General features: G+C 35.1%; 1 protein-coding gene across 1 annotated transcript in view; it reads left to right on the top strand.

Moving 5' to 3' along the window:
* Nucleotides 1-18,649, top strand: part of CCDC73 (coiled-coil domain containing 73) — an 83,267-nt gene extending 64,618 nt beyond the window's left edge. Inside the window, exons 12-17 of the mRNA XM_037040456.1 lie at nucleotides 1,762-1,872; nucleotides 7,132-7,263; nucleotides 9,130-9,316; nucleotides 10,293-11,780; nucleotides 13,690-13,823; nucleotides 18,055-18,649. Of these exons, the coding sequence (XP_036896351.1) occupies nucleotides 1,762-1,872; nucleotides 7,132-7,263; nucleotides 9,130-9,316; nucleotides 10,293-11,780; nucleotides 13,690-13,823; nucleotides 18,055-18,270 (2,268 nt within the window). The 3' untranslated portion in view covers nucleotides 18,271-18,649. The remainder of the gene's footprint in view (nucleotides 1-1,761; nucleotides 1,873-7,131; nucleotides 7,264-9,129; nucleotides 9,317-10,292; nucleotides 11,781-13,689; nucleotides 13,824-18,054) is intronic.

The raw sequence follows: 18,649 nt of genomic DNA, 5'->3' as shown, positions 1-18,649 counted from the left end.
ATTATGAAGTAATAGAAAAGTTGCTTTACCAAGGCAGTGGAATAAAGCAGGAAAGAGGAAACCATGTAATGTAGGAAACAGGAGACTCACCACAGGGGATAGAAGGAAATCCTCAGAAATAACCTGATCAGCATAGCAGACTGAAAGAACAATAGGTCCAAATTGTGGTGGAAGGTTGTAATGTCTCCAGAAAATGGAAACTGGGAGAATACCTGATATTTGCAGGGGGGGTTTTAGGTGGGGCTCTGGGTAGGGACAGGAAATGATTGACATGTCTAATATACTGTTTTAGGAATATAATACTCTTGGTCATTTATTGTTACTAAGAGATTGTGGTATATTCTCTCTAAACTTTGATTTGTGTATTCTAAAATAGTGTTAGCAATATAGATAGTATGAAATAGTATTTATTATAATGTTAAAGTACTAAGTACCTATTAAATATACATTATTGTAAATACTTAGAAATTACCCTATTATGATGTATACCTATAAATTAAGAGGAAAGTATGACTTCTGTAAGTATATTTACATTATCTTAAAATAGAGGTGACCAAAATATATATTCATTGAGTGCTCTCAAAGTGCATAGCTCTTTATGAACTAGAGGAGAATCTTCATGTTAAAATTGTAAAATGCTTTTTGATAGATGTTTCCATAATTTTGCATAATTATGTCTGCATGTTGACATTTTAGATTAAATTGAAAACTCTATATAGATGGAACACTATGAAGCCTTTAAAATGAGATAACTCTATAGAATGACATGGAAAGTAAGAAAGATGTTTATTATTCATTTAAAAAAAAGCAGATTGCAGAATAACAATATATATATGGTATTGTCTCATCCATATTTAAAAATATTCTTTATGCTTATGGACACTTCTAGAAGCATACCCAAGAAACTGCTAGAGTGGTTACTGCTGGCGAGGAAAACTGGAAAACCGATAGAGGAAAACTTTACCTTTCCTTTCCTTTGTGTTGCTTGAAATGGTTATCCTGAATGTACATGGCTTTAATAATGGTGAACAAATGAAGACTTAAGAATTCCAGGTGTATTAGACATGTTGCTAGAGTTCTATTTGTCTTTTTACAGAGCTTTACTTGGATTATCAGCAGACATTAGAGAATCCTAATAATATTGGTGACAGTGGTGTTAACAGCTTTGAAACCTGTGTCTCAGAGCACGCTGAGTAGTGGTTTTACTCTCTAAAGGTTGTTTTGGGGGAGAGAGGGCAGTGTGATGGTGTTTATATTATGCTAATTTATGAAGTAATAAGTTAATACAGTAAACATTGAAGCTCTACTAAAAAGTGTTAATTTGAACTTAAAAAGTAAAATTATATTTAAGAATTTTCTAGCCAGTTAATTTCTAAAATAAACAGATATGGAAAAAATGTTCTGTGGCAGTTAGAATTTTTAGTAGGGTTATGCTGGATTATGCTACATTTCATATTTTTCAGTGCTGTACTTTATATTACTTTTTCAGTACATTAAAACTTATGCAGTGAAACTGAATAATGGCAATGTTTTTATACCCTTTTATAGCCATTTCTTTTTCATAACCTCCCCCTATTTCCTGTTAACTAAACTATAAGTACCTTTCTGTTAATTTATGAAAATTATTGTTGAGATAGTACATTATCACTGATCTGTATGGCACTTTCAGGATGTTAGAAGCAAAGGTCCAAGCAACATAAAACACATAAAAATTCATTAATGTGGTATTGATTATTTTTTGGATAATTAATTTTATTGCAGACCCTTGAAAGAGATAATGAGCTGCAAAGGGAGAAGGCAAAACAAAATGAAGAAAAGTTTCTTAATCTTCAAAATGAGCATGAGAAAGCACTAAGAACTTGGAAAAAACACGTAGGTTTATTATATATTAAAATATTAAAACATTTGGAATAGTTGTAGACATTGAAAATAACTGTTAAATGCAAAGGAAATACTGTAAAAATAATTTAGGAATAAAGTCAGAACATTTTTCTCTTGCACTTATATTTCCAAGAAGTGAATGCTCTTTATTTATTTATTTTGTTTGTTTTTTTCTGAATGCTCTGTAAAAGCTAAATTGAATAAACTTTCTGTACTGCTTCTGTGCATGAAAAAGCATATGCCTGTGTGTATAATTTGTTTTTTTTAATACTTTATTTATTTATCTTTAGAGGGGAAGGGAAGGAGAGAGGAAGGAAACATCAGTGTATGGTTGCTTCTCGTGCATCCCCTGCAGGGAACTGGCCCCTGCCTGAAACTAGCCTGCAACCCAAGGATGTGCCTTGACTGGGAATCGAACCGCGATCATCTGGTTCGCAGGGCCTGTGTGTATAATTTGAATGGCTTTCCATATGTGACAAAGAAAAACTAATTTACATTTTCATAAAACCATTGACAGTATTGTAGAAAGTGATTAAAGAATTATATAGGGCCCTGGCTGGTGTAGCTCAGTGGATTGAATGCGGGCCTGCGAAACACACGATCCCGGTTCGATTCCCAGTCAGGGCACATGCCTGGGTTGCAGGCCAGTTCCCAGCCGGCAGCAACCATACAGTTCCCAATGTATAGTTGACTCACAAGAGGCAACCATACATTGATAATTCTCTCCTTCCCTCCTTCCCTTCCCCTCTAAAGATAAATAAATGAAACCTTAAAAAAAAACCTTAAAAAATTATATAGCTATTATTGTTAGCTGATCTATTTAGCTTTCCTCAGTTTTTTTGAGCTGTATTAAAGCCATGTTTAGAACATATGTACAGTAGTTGAGTTCTATAGTGTTGACATTTTATCATAAAAGTTGATGTTATTAACATGGCTATTTTCTTAAACTGTATCTTTGATACTGAATTTTAATTTTAGTAAAGTAGTTAATGAATGTATAAAGTGATGTGAACTAACGTGAAATATGAAGGTCCACTTTAAAAATTGGTAAACCCCAAAATCAATTATTTCATTTTAATATCTATTTTCATTGCCTTTCAATTCTTTTATAAGAATTAACAAAATAAGAAGTCAGTATGAGTTTATGACATCTATATTTTGGGAATGTAAGATTATAATAATGTAAGATTTAGACTGTTATAATAATTACTGTGTACTATATTGTTCTAATACTATACTAATATAATTTATACTATATATATTATGTATCTAAATATCAACTGGATAAAAATTTTCTGTGATGATTTTAGTATAAATTATTATATAAGTAACTCTTGATTTTTCAATTTCTTACAGCTAACATGCCCTCTTGTATTTGAGAGATGAAGTTTTCACTGATTAATTTGATAAGCTTTCCCTAAATCTCAAAAAATATTTTGTAATTTATTGTATCAGAATACTAAAAAATCCTTAATAATCTCTATACTAGTAAAGTTTATCATTAGGCACCAAGCAGAGTAATATTCATTTTAGCATCTGCTAATCCACATTGCATCCCAACGCTTGGGAAAATTCCTAATGTTTAAAATACCATGGAATTGGTACTATCAGGATAAAGAAAAACTATAATATGAAAAGAGAATATAAAAAATATGCCAACCATGCTTGCTAAGCAATATTAGCTAAGAAAATTAAACATACATTTTTTCCAGTGAGACCACAACCATGTCTCTTCCTCATGAAAAAGTCAATTAAACTAAGAAAAACCAACATTCAGATTCACTGGTGAGGCCTCAGTCTTTTTATTTGGATAAAATTGGTTTTGTTTTAGGATTTTTTTAGCTTCTACAATCATTTCACTTCCATATGCTTTAGTACAAAACAGCAAATAAATTTTTATTTTATTTTAAGATTTTTTAAAATTTACTTTTAGGCAGAGGAAAGGGAGGGAGAAAAAGAGGGAGAGAAACATCAGTGTGTGGTTGCCTCTCATGTGCCCCCTACTGGGGACCTGGCCTACAACCCAGGCATGTGCCCTGACTGGGAATCAAACCGTTGATCTTTTGGTTTGCAGGCTGATGCTCAATCCGTTGAGCCACAGCAGCCAGCAAATAGATGAATTTTTCAGCAAATAGCTGAATCTTTAAAAGCTGCTTTGGTTCTAATAAAAGTTTTCTTGAATGGAAGGTCAGCTCTGTTCTTTCATTGTATTTCTATGTAAGTTTTTTTACTATTCTTGAGTGTATTGCTACTGAGATTGGATCAAGGTAGGTTAAAAAAAAGATACAAAAAGAAGATGAAATCATATAAACTGCTGTTATTTAAAAACACTGTGCAAATAAAATTTAGTGATATTGTTAGGTATATATTTAAATTTCACTGAACTATAAAGAACAGTGTTAATGTGTATCTATTTTCATTTGACTAGTTTTATATACAGTGGGTATGTACAGACAAAAAGAGAATAAATTAGGATGTTCACAAATTATTAAGGGAAGGGGGACAGGTCACAAAAGGAATTGATTTCACAGCATTTGTTGAGCACCTATCATGTGGCAGGCACTATTCTAACTAGGTACTGAATTTTCAAAGATGCTTAAAATACAAAGAATAATAAAGAGCTTATACTTTCAAAGAGACTGATAACTGTGAAATTAGCTACAATAATGTGGAATGCTTATAGTAGTATCAACAAATCACTATGAAAGCACAAAATAAATCATGTCACTTAGGTAAGCTGGAGAAAGTTTTCATGAAAAGATGGCAATAAAGTTTGGCCCCGAGAGATGAATGGGGTTTCACCAGGCCATAGGTGCTCATTTCCTACACTTCCTATTCCACTTAAGGAAGGGGAACATGGAGGCATGAAACTGCATTTTCAAGGGCGAGAGTCTGATCTGGAATGTGATACCGAGTATAGATTGAGAGTGCCTTCTGAAAGGTTCCTTAAGGAAGTTGAGTTTTATTTTATAAATAATGGGAAAAAAACATTGAGGATTTTAAAGCAAAGAAGTTACATAGATCTGCATTTTAGAAAAATAACTCCTGTAACAAGTATGGTGTATGGTTTTATGGAGAGAGACCAATAAGAATATTGCAAGTAATCTAACCGTGAGCCGATGAGGCTGCGATTAGGGCAGTAATAGTGGGGCGGGGGGGTGGTGGAGAGGGAGCATTTTGGAAGTGGAACTGGCAGGGTTAATGACAGTTTACATGTAACGAGTTTTAGAAGGGGAAAGGAGTCAAATATGTTTCCAAGGTTAGTAGAGCTAGTAGAATGATAATGTCACTAACTGATGATATAGGGAGTGTGACAGAAGCAATTTGGTGGGTAAAAAGAATGAATTTGATTTGGGGACTGATGAACTTACGGTGCCTGCAGGACACCTAGCTTGAAATGCATGCCATGCATTTGAAAATGTGAACTTACTCATAGGAGAGAGGTTGGAAGATGAGATAGGGATTGAAGAGTTATCACCATAAAGATGAAATTTGGAGGTATAGGTATTATCATTTGTGGAAGAGGGGAGGTCTTGAAGGCTAAATAAGAAAGTGCCTTGGGGAATGCCAACATTTTTTGAGTAGGGTGCATGTGCGCAGGTGCGCGGGAGGGGGGAGGTCTGATCAGAACAGTGAGAAAGCAGGGAGGATGGAGAGAGGGTGGTACCATGAATGTGAACTAAAGAGGCCGTTTGAAGAACAAGTAGTTAACACGTCATGCTACAGAGCTGTTAAAAGGATAAAAAATGGAGAAAAATATTTTTTGCTAACTTGCAGGTGATTACCAACAAGAAAATTAGTAGAACAATGAGGGTAGAAGTCAGGTTGTTGAGGAATGATGGGAGGTTAGAATTTGACAGTAGCAAGTGTGGACTTCAAGAATTGAGAGACAGCCCTGGCTGGTGTAGCTTAGTGGATTTAGTGTGGGCTTGCGAACCAAAGGATCGCAGTTTGATTCCCAGTCAGGGCACATGCCTGGGTTGTAGGTCAGTTCCCAGCAGGGGAAGAACGAGAGGCAACCATACATTGATATTTCTCTCCTTCCCTCCTTCTCTTCCTCTCAAAAGATAAATAAAATCTTATTTAAAAGAAAAAAGGAATTGAGAGACAGAATTTGGGTCAAAAAAAAACCTTGGGATCGTGACAAGAGCCTATTTGTGGGCTAAAGAGAACACGCTGGTGTAGCAGGAAAGATAAGAGACTGGGCAGGGGGCAGGAGAGATCACTGCTAGAGGTGGGCACCAAGGGAGATGGGGCGGGTAAAGGACACATGGAGAGTTGAGCCTCTCACCTTGTAGAGGTAGATTGAAAGATGTTTAAAAATAGATAAAATGAAGGGAAGGAAATAGGTGACCTCATGTCTGTTGGGCTCTATAACAAGTATTATATATATTTATGTAAGTTTTGGTAATTTGAAACTTTATCTCACATTTGAGGTTCCCATGAAAGAATGAATATTCCCCCCAAGAGAAAGATTATAAAATTTTATATCCAGTGAAAGCCCTGTCTGTAGAAGTAAATATAGGCTGAAGAGTCCATTTCTACTGTACTACTTAGTGCTCAGTACTATTCATCTAGTTGAATTAACATCTATCAAATATGCAACAAGAAAATTGAATTTTAAAAAGCAATGAAGGTATAACATAGAATTTTTTTAATTTAAATTTTATTTTTAGAGGGGAAGGGAGGAAGAAAGAGAGGGAGAGAAACATCAGTCATGTGTGGTTGCCTCTTACGTGTCCCCTAGTGGGGATCTGGCCTGCAACCCAGGCCTGTGCCCTGACTGGGAATTGAACCAGTGACCCTGTGTTTTGCAGGCCAGCGCACAGTCCACTGAGCTACACCAGCTAGGGCAACATTTACAGAATTTTTTATGATTAAAAATAAATTTTCATTTGTAACGAGGTGGCTTTTAATGTAGTGGTTAAGAGCACGACTCCTAGATTTAGCTTTGGCTTTGAGTCCTGACTTCCTCTTTAAAGCCACCTGATCTTGGGCAAGTTACTTTATGTCTGGGAGCCTCACATTTCTCACATGTAAATTGAGGATTGACAATACCTCGTAGGATTATTATGAGTATGAAGTTGTTAATATTGAGTGCCCAGTATAGTTCAAAAAATGGTAGCTCTTAATATTAGTACTTTGTAGTTGTTTTCATTTTTTACTATTTCCCAAAACTTGTGTTAATAAAGTATTTTCACATAGAACTCTTTTTATGTATATGCTCATTTTGATTACATTTTATATTAGGTTGAAGAACTTAATGGAGAAGTTAATGAGATTAAAAATGAGTTATCTTCACTTAAAGAAACTCATGTTAAGTTGCAAGAACATTACAATGAATCGCGTGATCAGAAATTTGAGGAAGACAATAAGTTTCAGGTAAAATCCAAATATATTGGGGGTACAAAGAAATTAGGACAGGGGTTCTCTTTTCTCCACATCCTTGTCAACATGTTGTCTGTTGACTTTTTGGTAATAACCATTCTGACTAGTTCGTGTTGATTTGCATTTCCCGATGATCAGTGGTGTCGAGCATTCTTTCCTGTCTGTTGGCCACCTGTCTGTCTTCTCCGGAGGAGCATCTCATGTCTTCTGCCTGTTTTCGACCCAGTTTTATTATTACTGAGTTTTACAAGTTCCTTATATATTTTGGATGCTAACCTCTTATTACATGTATCACTTGTGAATATATTCTTTGGTTCAGTAGGTGGGGTTTTTTTTGTTTGTTTGTTTGTTTTTGTTGGTTGGCTTCCTTTACTGTACAGCTTTTTGGTCTGATGAAGTCCCATTGGTTTGTTTTTGCTTTTGTTTCCTTTGCTCCAGGGGACATCCAAAAATATTACTGATTTAAATAGGTTATGACCTTTCTTCTAGTTCTATGGTTCTTTAATCAGTCAGCTCATATTAATCACCTTGTCTAAAACCCTTGACTGACTTTTCATTGTCTTCCTGGTAGTTGGAATTCTTTAGCAAGCTGTTTAGGCCCTTAATGACGTAGGCCTAGCTTACCTGAAACCTGAATTTCTTTCTGTTCTTCAGCCTCTGAGCTCTAGCTGAGGAAAAAGCCACAAGCAGATCTTTGGACTATATAGTCTTGCTTGCTTTTATGTAGCTGTATATGCCATTTGCTCTCTGTCGAGTGTCTCCTTGTTCCTGTCTCTCAAAGTTGCCTGTTATTTTTCTACCCTGTTTTCCCCATTGGACTGAAAAGTTTTTGAGGAGAGGGACTGTACTTTTGGTCATCACTATATCTTAAAGCCTCATGCAGTGCTTCCATGTATCATGTGCTCAGTAAACAAGGGACAAAAAGGATGTTGAACTGGTTCACTATTTTAAAGACACATAGATATGCCAAACACTCAAAACAATTTGCCAGCCATGACTGCCTTGCTTTTAATAAAGGAGTGGTTCTATTACATATAATGTGTGGTATAATAATGTGGAGTGCATATTTGGAAATATCTAAAGGTTTCTATTTTGTTTACATATGGTAGATTATATATTGGGTTGGCCAAAAAGTTTGTTTTTCCCCCCCTAAAAGACACATTTTTCATTTTCACCAGTAACTTTGTCGATTTGGTATTTGGGTATGTCGATTATTTCCTGCCTGGTATACCGTTGCTTGTTCTCAATGAATGTCTTGACTTGATTGCTGTCAACTTAACTGGTCTACCTGCCTATGGAGCATCGTCCAGTGAGAAATTTCCAGCACTAAACTTCACAAACCACTTTGACACGTTCGATCAAGTTACAGCACTGTCTCCATATACCATGCAAATCTTTTTGCATTTTAGTTGCATTTTTACCATTATAAAGCATAATATGCCAAAAATGTTGCTTATTTTATCTTCAGTATTAAAGGGCTACACAAAATTCACCAATTTTGATTTTTTTAAATGCACACTGATATGACACTCGTCACAATATAATCTAACAAAATTGTTTTGAATGAAGTTAAGGACATCTAAGTGCTAAATGCTACTAAAGCCATCTTAATGAAAAAAGCCAAATGAACTTTTTGGCCAACCCAATATACAGGATGAGCTGAAAGTGATCTTATTACAAATAATATATTAAATTTAGTTAAAAATTCATTTGGCTTTCAAGTAGCCAGTGGTTGAACTGAATGCTGAATGGTTGAACTGAAATACACATGCCACTTTTATTGGTGCGATTTATTTCAGTGTTTTATACTTTTTAATAATTTGTTTTTATATTTAAGGAATCTTTTCCATTTTACACTAGACTCTTCCAGAAGTAAATACCGAAGACAATAAAATGACAACGGGGATATCACAAAACATCATACAGAAGTATAATTCTGGGCAAGCAATAAGGGAAGAAAACACTGGGAATTTTTGTTTTGATTCTGAATATAGAGAAAAGGAGGAAAAGGAAGAAGGCCCATTTATAGAAGAAATCATTATAGAAGGTAATCTAAGATTGTATTGATATTTTCTAATTTGTATATTGAGCTTTGTAGGGGAATATCAGTTACAGTCTTTGCTTTTAAGATAGCTATAGCGTAGTTGGAGAAATACTTTGTGTGTGTCTTAACAAAACAGGCTTTCTTTGAGTCAGTATTTTTTTAAAATTTAATTGTTGTTCAGGTACAGTTTTCTGTTTTTTACTCCCATCCCAGCCCACCCGCCATGAGTCAGTATTTTTTACAGTCAGTGTTTTTTGGGGAAAAATACATTTCTGCTTTTCCTTCTTATCACCCCTTTGCTTTTTGCATTCTGATTTGTGCCTTTACTGCTTTGCTGAGAATGTCCTATGGGCTAACGGTAACCTGATGACCAGACCTGGGGTATGTTTCTTCATTCAAACAACCTTTCTGTAGCCATTAGAATAATTTACTAATTCATCCAGCTTGAAAAAGAGTTGGTTACTGATTGAAGGTGTTCAGACTAGGCTGAACTACCACTTGGTGGAGATGTTGTAGAGAGAATTGGACTAAAAAGCCCTACAAGTTCCCTGAACTTTATATTCCAGATTATTGTGATCAGACTGAAATTTTGAAATCTCAGGAACCCAGATGAAACAAATTGAGTAGATATTCTATACACTTGGCCAGAAGTGTTCCAAAATTTGAAAATATTTATAAGGTAAATTAATAAAAGTGATGATAGTGTTAAAGAAAGCAGCTAGCAATTTCTGGATCTAAGCAGTAATAGAAATTAGAGTATAACCTGTTAGGATAATGTGATTTTTATCTAATCAGCCATGTGTTTATATGGACATGCACTATATGCCCAAAGGGAAATAAGAGACTAGATAAATGGTTTTTTATTTTTACAAAATAAAAACCATTTTGTAATATCTTCAACTTGTCCCATTTTAAACCAAAAGTACTTTTGCTTTTTTAGTGTGTAATATAAAAGTTTACTGTGTTCTCATCATGACAGATTCGCAGCCTATTGACAAACTCTCCAAGAATGAAGGTGACATAACTGTACCTCAAGACGAAAATCAGAGTGAAATCTCCCTAAGCAAAACCCTCTGCAAAGAAAAAGAATTGATTAGTAAAGGGCAAACTTTGACTGTTACTGACTTTAGAAAATCAGTTCATACAGAAATTAAAGACAAGGTGGACTTGGAAAAAGAAAGTGGATGTACAGAATTTAAATCACCAAATAATTCTTTTTTAGTGGCAGATATATCCATAGAAACAGAGAACATTCACCTAGAAAGAACTGAAGTAGATGTTCACCAGGCAGATTTACATCTGGATGTTGAAAATCACAGAACATCATTTAACAGCATCTTAAATGATGTGGCTCATGCTACAAATCATAAAAAAGATGTTTCTGAACAATATTTTAGATTGCTTCCAGGAACTCAACAAAATGCCACAGACAAGGGAATTACAAATAGTGGCCAAACAAAAACAGATTTGGGTTCATCTGTGGATATAAAAAAGAAATACAGTTTACATGATTTCTACATTACAAGTAGTGTTATCTTAGATGATAAACAGTGTAAAACAGAGCCAATACAATTGTTAAATAAAAAAAGTGAGTGCAGCACATTATCATTTAAACAAACTTCAGATGTTCAGCAAGGCTGTACCGATACTTCCGAGAAACCCGAACTAACTGTTCCCTGTGACACTATAGTCAGCCACCCTGTTCCATCTGCTGTTTTCCGTGATAACTTGAAAGTACTTTTTAAGGATTCAGATAAAAATGGTACTATTACGCCTATATTGGTGAAATCCAACTCAAGCCCTGGGGGAAGAGCTGTAGGTAAACCCCTGATGGATACACAAAACAGTCAGTTTAAGAACTGTGTGGGGTATTTAGAACACAGTGCGAACATTTCCCACCTTCAAGTTCACAGTGAGAGTATAAATGCTTCACAAGCCAAAGACGGGAAAACTGCCGTTCACGTGAAAACTTCCACAGAAACACAGTTTTCCAATAAAGAGAGTCACGTTGATGGGAATCAGATAACTGAAGCTACAAAAAATGACCTTTCCCTGTTTGTGGATGTTATTGAAAGACAGCATACTCTGCCAAATAATACGGAGAAAACAGAGTCATTAAATGACATCGTTTCAGGAAAAATTTACAGTGAGGGACAGCTGGAAGAATCATGTTCATTTCGCATACAGCCATCTGGAGATTTAGTAAACAGAAGTGGCAGGTCGGCCTTTGATCTTCTAACTTTGGATAAAAAAACTGAGAAAACTCCAGTATATGTGAAGCTTTTAGACCCCAGTCCTTGGTCAAAAGTAAATCAAACTGGAAGTCAAACAGTGAGCACTTCAACTTCTAGCATCCCTTTGTCACTGAAGGAGAGACCAGTAGGCCCATCAGAAAACGAAAAGATTGTTTCAGTGACACTTTGTGAAGATGCGGGTGTGGGTGATGTCAGCAAGGATATTGGGCCAGGTAAGAAAACGTTTTCTTTTGAAAGTTATTTCTACTTAGTATTTTTGTTAAAAATTCTCCAGATTATGTTTAAAATGAAAACATATATTAGTATTTTTTTGCTTAAACTTAAAATGCTACACACACACACACACACATAGTAAAGGTTTTATTTAAATGAAAGTGGATTTCTTTTCACTTAAATCTGAACCAGTATTATCAACATATACTGAGGTACAATTGCACTGTGGAAATTAAAAAAAAATTCATCAAGGAACTGAAAATAACAAAAGCCACGGATTTGGCTGACTAATTTTAAATTAGGAACAGCTACCCAATCTGAGGTCTTTACTTTTTAGAGCAAATGCAGTGTTGGTAAAGTTTCTTCCACTGCGCATGTTTCTCTTTGCGTGCGTGCACATGCGTGCACACACACACACACACCCTCTTCCTTCCCTTAGACCCACATTTTGTCACTTTCTTTTTCCGATTTTCTGCCGTTCCTTCATTTTTCTATTTTATCTATCCTTTCACAGCATCACATATCCAGCCCTTGAGGTACAGCACGAATACGTTTCATGTCACTGCTCTTTGTCACTTGAAACACTTTAAGTTGAACCCCTAATAATTGTGTTACCTATATTAATACTCTCAGATGCTATTTCATAGACTGTTCTCTTCTTTAAAACCACCACATGAAATAACAATGTTGAAGTTTTGCTTTAAAAATGCACCAGAATTTTAAAAAATAAGGGAAAAGGTAAATGGATGAAGACATGATTTGATATTGATGGATGCTGAAACTGGGTAACATGGGTACATTGAGATTCATACTCTCTACTTTGGTGTACTTGAAATTTTTCCATTAAAAAATATACTACATGTTATGTATAGGTGCTGTATAAATGTAACTTGGAGATAACAATAAGCAATAGTTTAAGTATGATCATGAGGAAAATGTTTACTTTGCCAATAGCAGCCTCATATTCAAAGTTGTTCAGGTTAAGACAGTCTTAGATGTTGAGGGACTTTAATAATATGCATGTAGACCCACTGAAAGAAATGCAGATTACAAGGCAAGCTTTGTATGGCCCTCAGACTAACAGGCTTCTTTTAAAAGAGAAAATTTAAAATTCAAAAATCCAACAACTGGAAACTAAAAGTTGTAAGTACTTCTTGCTTTCTTCATGAATGGAAAAGCAATGTAGGGAAAAATAGGAAACACTAAAAACACTGTTAAACCTCATTTCACAAACTCTTATTTTCCTAATAAAATGTATTCAGGTTCCATTAATTTTGTCTGTCAAATGTTGTGGTTAGTCAAGTACTGTTAATTAGTCCAGGGTCTGGTCTGATGCTTACCATTTTCTCACAGGTCCTTTCTTCTAAATTAAATCTCAGTAATGTAAATAGTAAGGATGGGAGATATCTAAATTTCCATAAAAATTCAACTTGTAAAGTACTCAAACTCATAAAACATTCTCATAAATATCTTGTAACCTTCAAAGTAGACATGTCTCTCCAAGGTACTTTTATCGATTTATTAAATACGAGGCGGCCCTTTGTTGGGCAGCCTACTTGTAGCCAAGTTCTTTTACCCTGAATTGTAAGATGTTCACTATATAAACGTTTGCATGTACAGGCAGTGTAGTTACTGGGGAATAAGGGTAGCATTTTGTTTGATAAGATATGCCATTTCACTTGTTTTAATGTGAAATCAGGTTTAGAAAGTAGCAATAATAAAACTCTGAAATGCCTAATGTAAGAGGCAAAGTCTGTGAAAACTATAAAAAGTTCAAAGTAAAAAGAAAATATAAATTGTTACTTTTAAAATACAAAAGCATAGAATCAGAGAAAAACAAGTTCAGCCATGAAAATGGGTGCCTAGAGAATAAAATTCAGTTGTTGCCATTTCCTCTTTGTCAAGCAGATACTACCAGCATTAACAGAGTTGCTGACACTTTGAATAACTCCACGATCCATCCAGACCCCAAGGGAGAGACCAGTGAAGAGAGGAATGCAAGTGCAGAGACTTTTTATGATTCCTCTTTTCCCACAGAACATGTAAGTCAATTAAAAATACTGCCAAGCAGACCTTAGTGAGCTAATTCTACAGATATGTGTAGAACTGTATGCATCTGGATGCTTTAAGACCTAACTGATCTCCAAAATAATATCAAGAGGGCAGCATGGCACCATTTTTCACAATTAAGGTTGATGGAAAACAGCAGGAAAAAGTCACAGTGTATAAATCAAATAGATATAATCCAGCCTGTTTGGGGAAGGAAAGTGTGAGGTAGTGTATTATGTATTTCTACATTTTAGTCACCTCAGTTTAGGAATAGTGGCATTTGTACATTTATTTAAAGTTCACTAGTTTGAGTATTTAAAATTTTATTCTAATTTAAGATGCCTTAAACATTCAGTTAATAAATTTAAATGTCTAATAGTGCAAATGTAATTGACATTTTAGGAAAACTGTTGTGAAGGAAAAAGTTTAAATTATTTCAATTAGAACACAGGAGAAAGGACCAACTATCCATAAATACATGGTATTCAGTACAGTTGTAAATATTAAGCAAAGTATTTGTAGAGGTTATATGGCTCCAGCAGCTAACTACAGCTGACTGGCTTTTTGGTAACATTTACTAAGTTTTTAATCACAGTGCGCAAAAATTCAGTGCAAAAAAGTTCAAAGTACAAAAAACAGACAATTGTAGGTGTAACTGCTAAAAGATAACCTAAAAAGTTTAGGAGAGGTTTTAAAAAACTGTATAGTGAAATTTTTAAGTTACTGTATTGTCTTAAATTATAGAAATGCACATTGAACAACTTTCTCTTTAGCACATGTAAGATGAACATTATTGCACTAAAAAAGCCCTAACAAACAGGTTCTAAAATTTTTAAAAATTTTTATTTTAGAGGGGAAGGGAGGGAGAAAGAGGGAGAGAAATATTGATGAGAGAAACATCAATTGGTTGCTTCTTATATGAGCTCCAGTGGGGACTGAACCTGCAACCCAGGCATGTGCCCTGATTAGATTTGAACTAGTGACCTTTCGCTTTACAGAATGGTGCCCAATAGCTGCACTGGTTAGGGCAACATATAACAGCTTTTAACAATGTATTTCATTCTTTTAAAATATGACACACCCACTGAGATAGCGTAATTCTCCTCCTGGGGGGGTTGAAACTAAAATCAGGTCCACCTGTTTTCATCACTGCACTTAGTAGTTTTTTTCAACTTGGTGTGTACAGTGTATATTTTTAAAATACAGTACTAAAGCCTGGTAAATCTGGCATTGGAAAATCTTTGGCCAACTGACTCAGTGGCCAAATGCAGACCTTCCTCATTTTAGTAAGAACGGTTTTATTAGAGCACCACACCCATTCCTTCACCTGTTGTCAATGGCTACTTTTGTGTTACAATGACAATGAAGGTGTTGTGAGGAAGGTCGTTTGGCCTACAAACCCATAAATCTTTACTTGGGGCTCTTTACAGAAAAACTTGCCAACCTGTGTTCTAAATGAAGACATATAGCCAGAAAGGGAATAAAAGTTCTTTTCATTTTTCAACATTTTTCTGTGCACTAGCCACTAAACCTGTATAATTTTAGGTAGGTCTTGAGCTAATTCACCTTTTTGTTCTAGGGAGGGGGTCAGGTTGGCTGCAATCTTGATCATACCTAGGAATGAGGATGGGAAAAGGGGGCCAAAGTAAGCCGGGAAAGCCACTCAGTTTACACATCCAACGAATTTGGTTCATTTAAGTTAATTTTTAAAATGCAACCTGAGGACTAGTACCAGATCTTCTGAGTCAGGCAGAATAAGGTTAGGTGATTTTGGAAGCTAGGAAGCAGAGGGGCAAAAATATGTGGCAGTATGTTTAGAATTAGAATTGCTGCTTGTAAACTGTAAAACCCCAGTTTAAATAGGACGTTTTGTTAAATATAAAACTTTAATTGACATTAATTACATCATTCCTCTCTACAGCCAGTCCCTGCTTCTTGTCCCTCCCACCAAGCAGGTAGTTCAGGGGAGAAACTAAAGCAATTATGTGTAAATGTCTCCTTCCTTTTCGTCAAGATAAAAAGTCACAGTTGGGATTCTTGAAAATGGGGTAATTTTTACTTGATGTCAAATGCACCAAAATGCATCAAGCATTTTGATGGCAAAACAGAACCATTAAATTATAGGTCATCAATCATTTAACTTCAAAATCAGTAGCAACCTAGATTTGGATTTGATACATTTCTATGTATCAATATTACATGGATGACTTGTAATTCATTTTGGCTCTGTAAGCTAAATGAAGTATTGTGAACATATTTATACACCAGACATTATCAGAAATATACATTTATGCATATTTTATCCATTGCCAGTTCTTTACAATAGCATTTTGTAATTAAAAGGAGCTGAGAAAACAGGCTCACAACTTAAAACGACTTGTCTAGTCTCTTGGCAGTCCTTCCTAATACTTTTGTTTTTCTCTGTTTAAGAACACAGGCAATAGACTAATATGAACACATCATCATTCTAGGACTTGGAGGGAACAAGACTATAGAATTCTCAGGAACCAAAAAAGAGCAATTCTTAGGGAACCGAGATTAAATATAAACATTTAAGATCATAGGAAAAATTATTACTGTATCTCACTTTGAAAATGACAGTGTTGCCCTGATTGGTGTGGCTCATTTGGTTGGGTGTTGTCCCACAAAGCAGGTCGCTGGTGCGATTCCCAGACAGCATATGCCTGGGTTGCAGGTTAGGTCCCCAGTTGGGGGCAAGAGGCAACCAATCAATGTCTCACACATTGTTTTTTCTCCCCTCTTCCCATGTCTTTAAAAAATAAAATCTTAAAAAAAAAGACAATGTTATGAGCACGCCACTTCTACCAATAAATTGGAAAAGATTTAATGTAAAGCAATATTCAAAGATCTTCAGAGATTTATGAACAAATGATTTTCATCATAGCATAATTTATACCAATGTTTTCCCACAACTTAAATGTCCAACAATATATTAAATTATGGAACATGGAATATAATGGAGCCATGAAATTTTTAAAAAAGATTTTGAGAGGGGAATGGTGGAAGAAAGGGGGAGGGAGAGAAACATCCCACATTGATGAGGGAGAGAAACATCCGTCCAGTTGCCTCTTGTACACACTCCAAATGGAACCGAACCCACAACCCCTGTAAGTCTATATATTCAGAAGTGACCAGAATATTTCTATCAAAATGTTTAATGGTAGTTGGAATCTCAGGTAATTTTAATGTAATTCTTATCCTGGTCCCTATTTCTAAAATTTAACACTCCCCTTTAACAGGGGGTTTTATCTGGTAATGTGAGAACACCATCAAAGATTTTTTTTCAAGAAATTACTTCAAATTTATTTGGTAGGGATAAATTAAAACAAATATTCAATCAGGAGATAGTTAAATTACTACATATCTATAAAAGGGAATATTTTGCAGCCACTTACAATAGTTTGTGAGAAATTTTAGTCACCTAGGAGACAGCTCAGAGGGGAAAACAAAGATATAAACTTCCAGAGAGAATGATCAATGATACTAAAAACAGGAAAAAAAAGACTAGCGGCAAACTACCAAAATGTTGACAGGTCTCTGTGGATAGTGAATTAGTACGGATTTTAGTTACTTTATACTTTCCTCTATTTTTTAAATTTTTCAATGTTTTATTATCAGAAAAAAACTTAAAACGAAACATTTTTAGCACAGTATCATAAATAAGTATGATCCAATATGGTGCTTTGGAAACACACCAACTTCCAAATACTGCACTGCTCCATTTCTCCAAAAATGGTGCCGTGAAGCAGGAGAAGAAACATGAAGTAAAAGGCAGTTTTTATGTGGTAGCTTACTTCTGCTAGCATTTTCAGTTTTCCCCTTGTTTTGATACAAGATACAAAACATAGACATGTTTGGGAAGGGAAGGGAAGGGAGCTGAAGACAAAACAGATTTTTATCTGCCTCTTTTAAATATTTTTTCTTTCAATGTAAGCTCAAGACCTTTTAGAGAACATTTGTGGTATTCCTGGAACATATTAAAAGATCTTGAAAAGCTACTACGTAAGTCTACAGATTCACATTTAACAGTCTTTTGGTGACAGAATTACTAAGGTAGTAGTTGGAAATTAGCCAAGAAAACAGTGGCTTTATCACCTGCTCATAATTACAAAAATTTAAGGATATTTTTGAAACCCTTTTGTTGATGAATGTTTAGAAAATGAGTAATAATTTCAGTGGTAAAACAAGTTTGGTCTTTCCTAGGTGAAAACAAAGCCTCTGAACTCAGATCTACAAAGCCGTTTTCAGGCTGTCAGGATTAAAGACACTAAGGATTTAACTGTGTCTTCTACTGGGAAAGATGACTGGCAGAGCCTGCTAACAAATCAAGTAAAGGAAATTGAAAAGTACCTAGCCTTAGAAAATGACAACCCAACTAAAAAGAGAAAAGCAGAAGAGATGTTGGAAAAAACAGATTAAAATTTCAGTGGTGAAATAGTATATTGATGTGGTCTTAAGCAAAATGAGTTACATTTACTGCTTTTTATAGACATATTGCTCACTTTTCCAACTTTTTCTGATGTGATTAAGTCACTACTATTATGTTTTTGCTCAGCAAACGCTACATTTAAGACCCCCAAGACTGCCCAGTTTGCTGTGAGCATCCAGTTCCCCTTCAAGTTCTCCCTGTATCCTTTCACCAAAGCTCTTGTTGCACCTTCAACACCCTCCCTCGTGGAACAACTCAGTATTGTACACGATGACCGAGGTGACTCCCTTTGTAACTCACTACTGTATATCCTGAGTGTGATTCCTTTTACTTTCCTTTGAATTTGAGACAATAAATATACAGACTGTA

The sequence above is a fragment of the Sturnira hondurensis genome, unplaced genomic scaffold (assembly GCF_014824575.4).
Source record: "Sturnira hondurensis isolate 20B ecotype Veracruz unplaced genomic scaffold, ASM1482457v3 Scaffold0002638, whole genome shotgun sequence".
NCBI lineage: Eukaryota > Metazoa > Chordata > Mammalia > Chiroptera > Phyllostomidae > Sturnira > Sturnira hondurensis.
The sequence above is the reverse complement of the archived record's forward strand: the minus strand, read 5'-3'. Positions and strand labels throughout refer to the sequence as shown.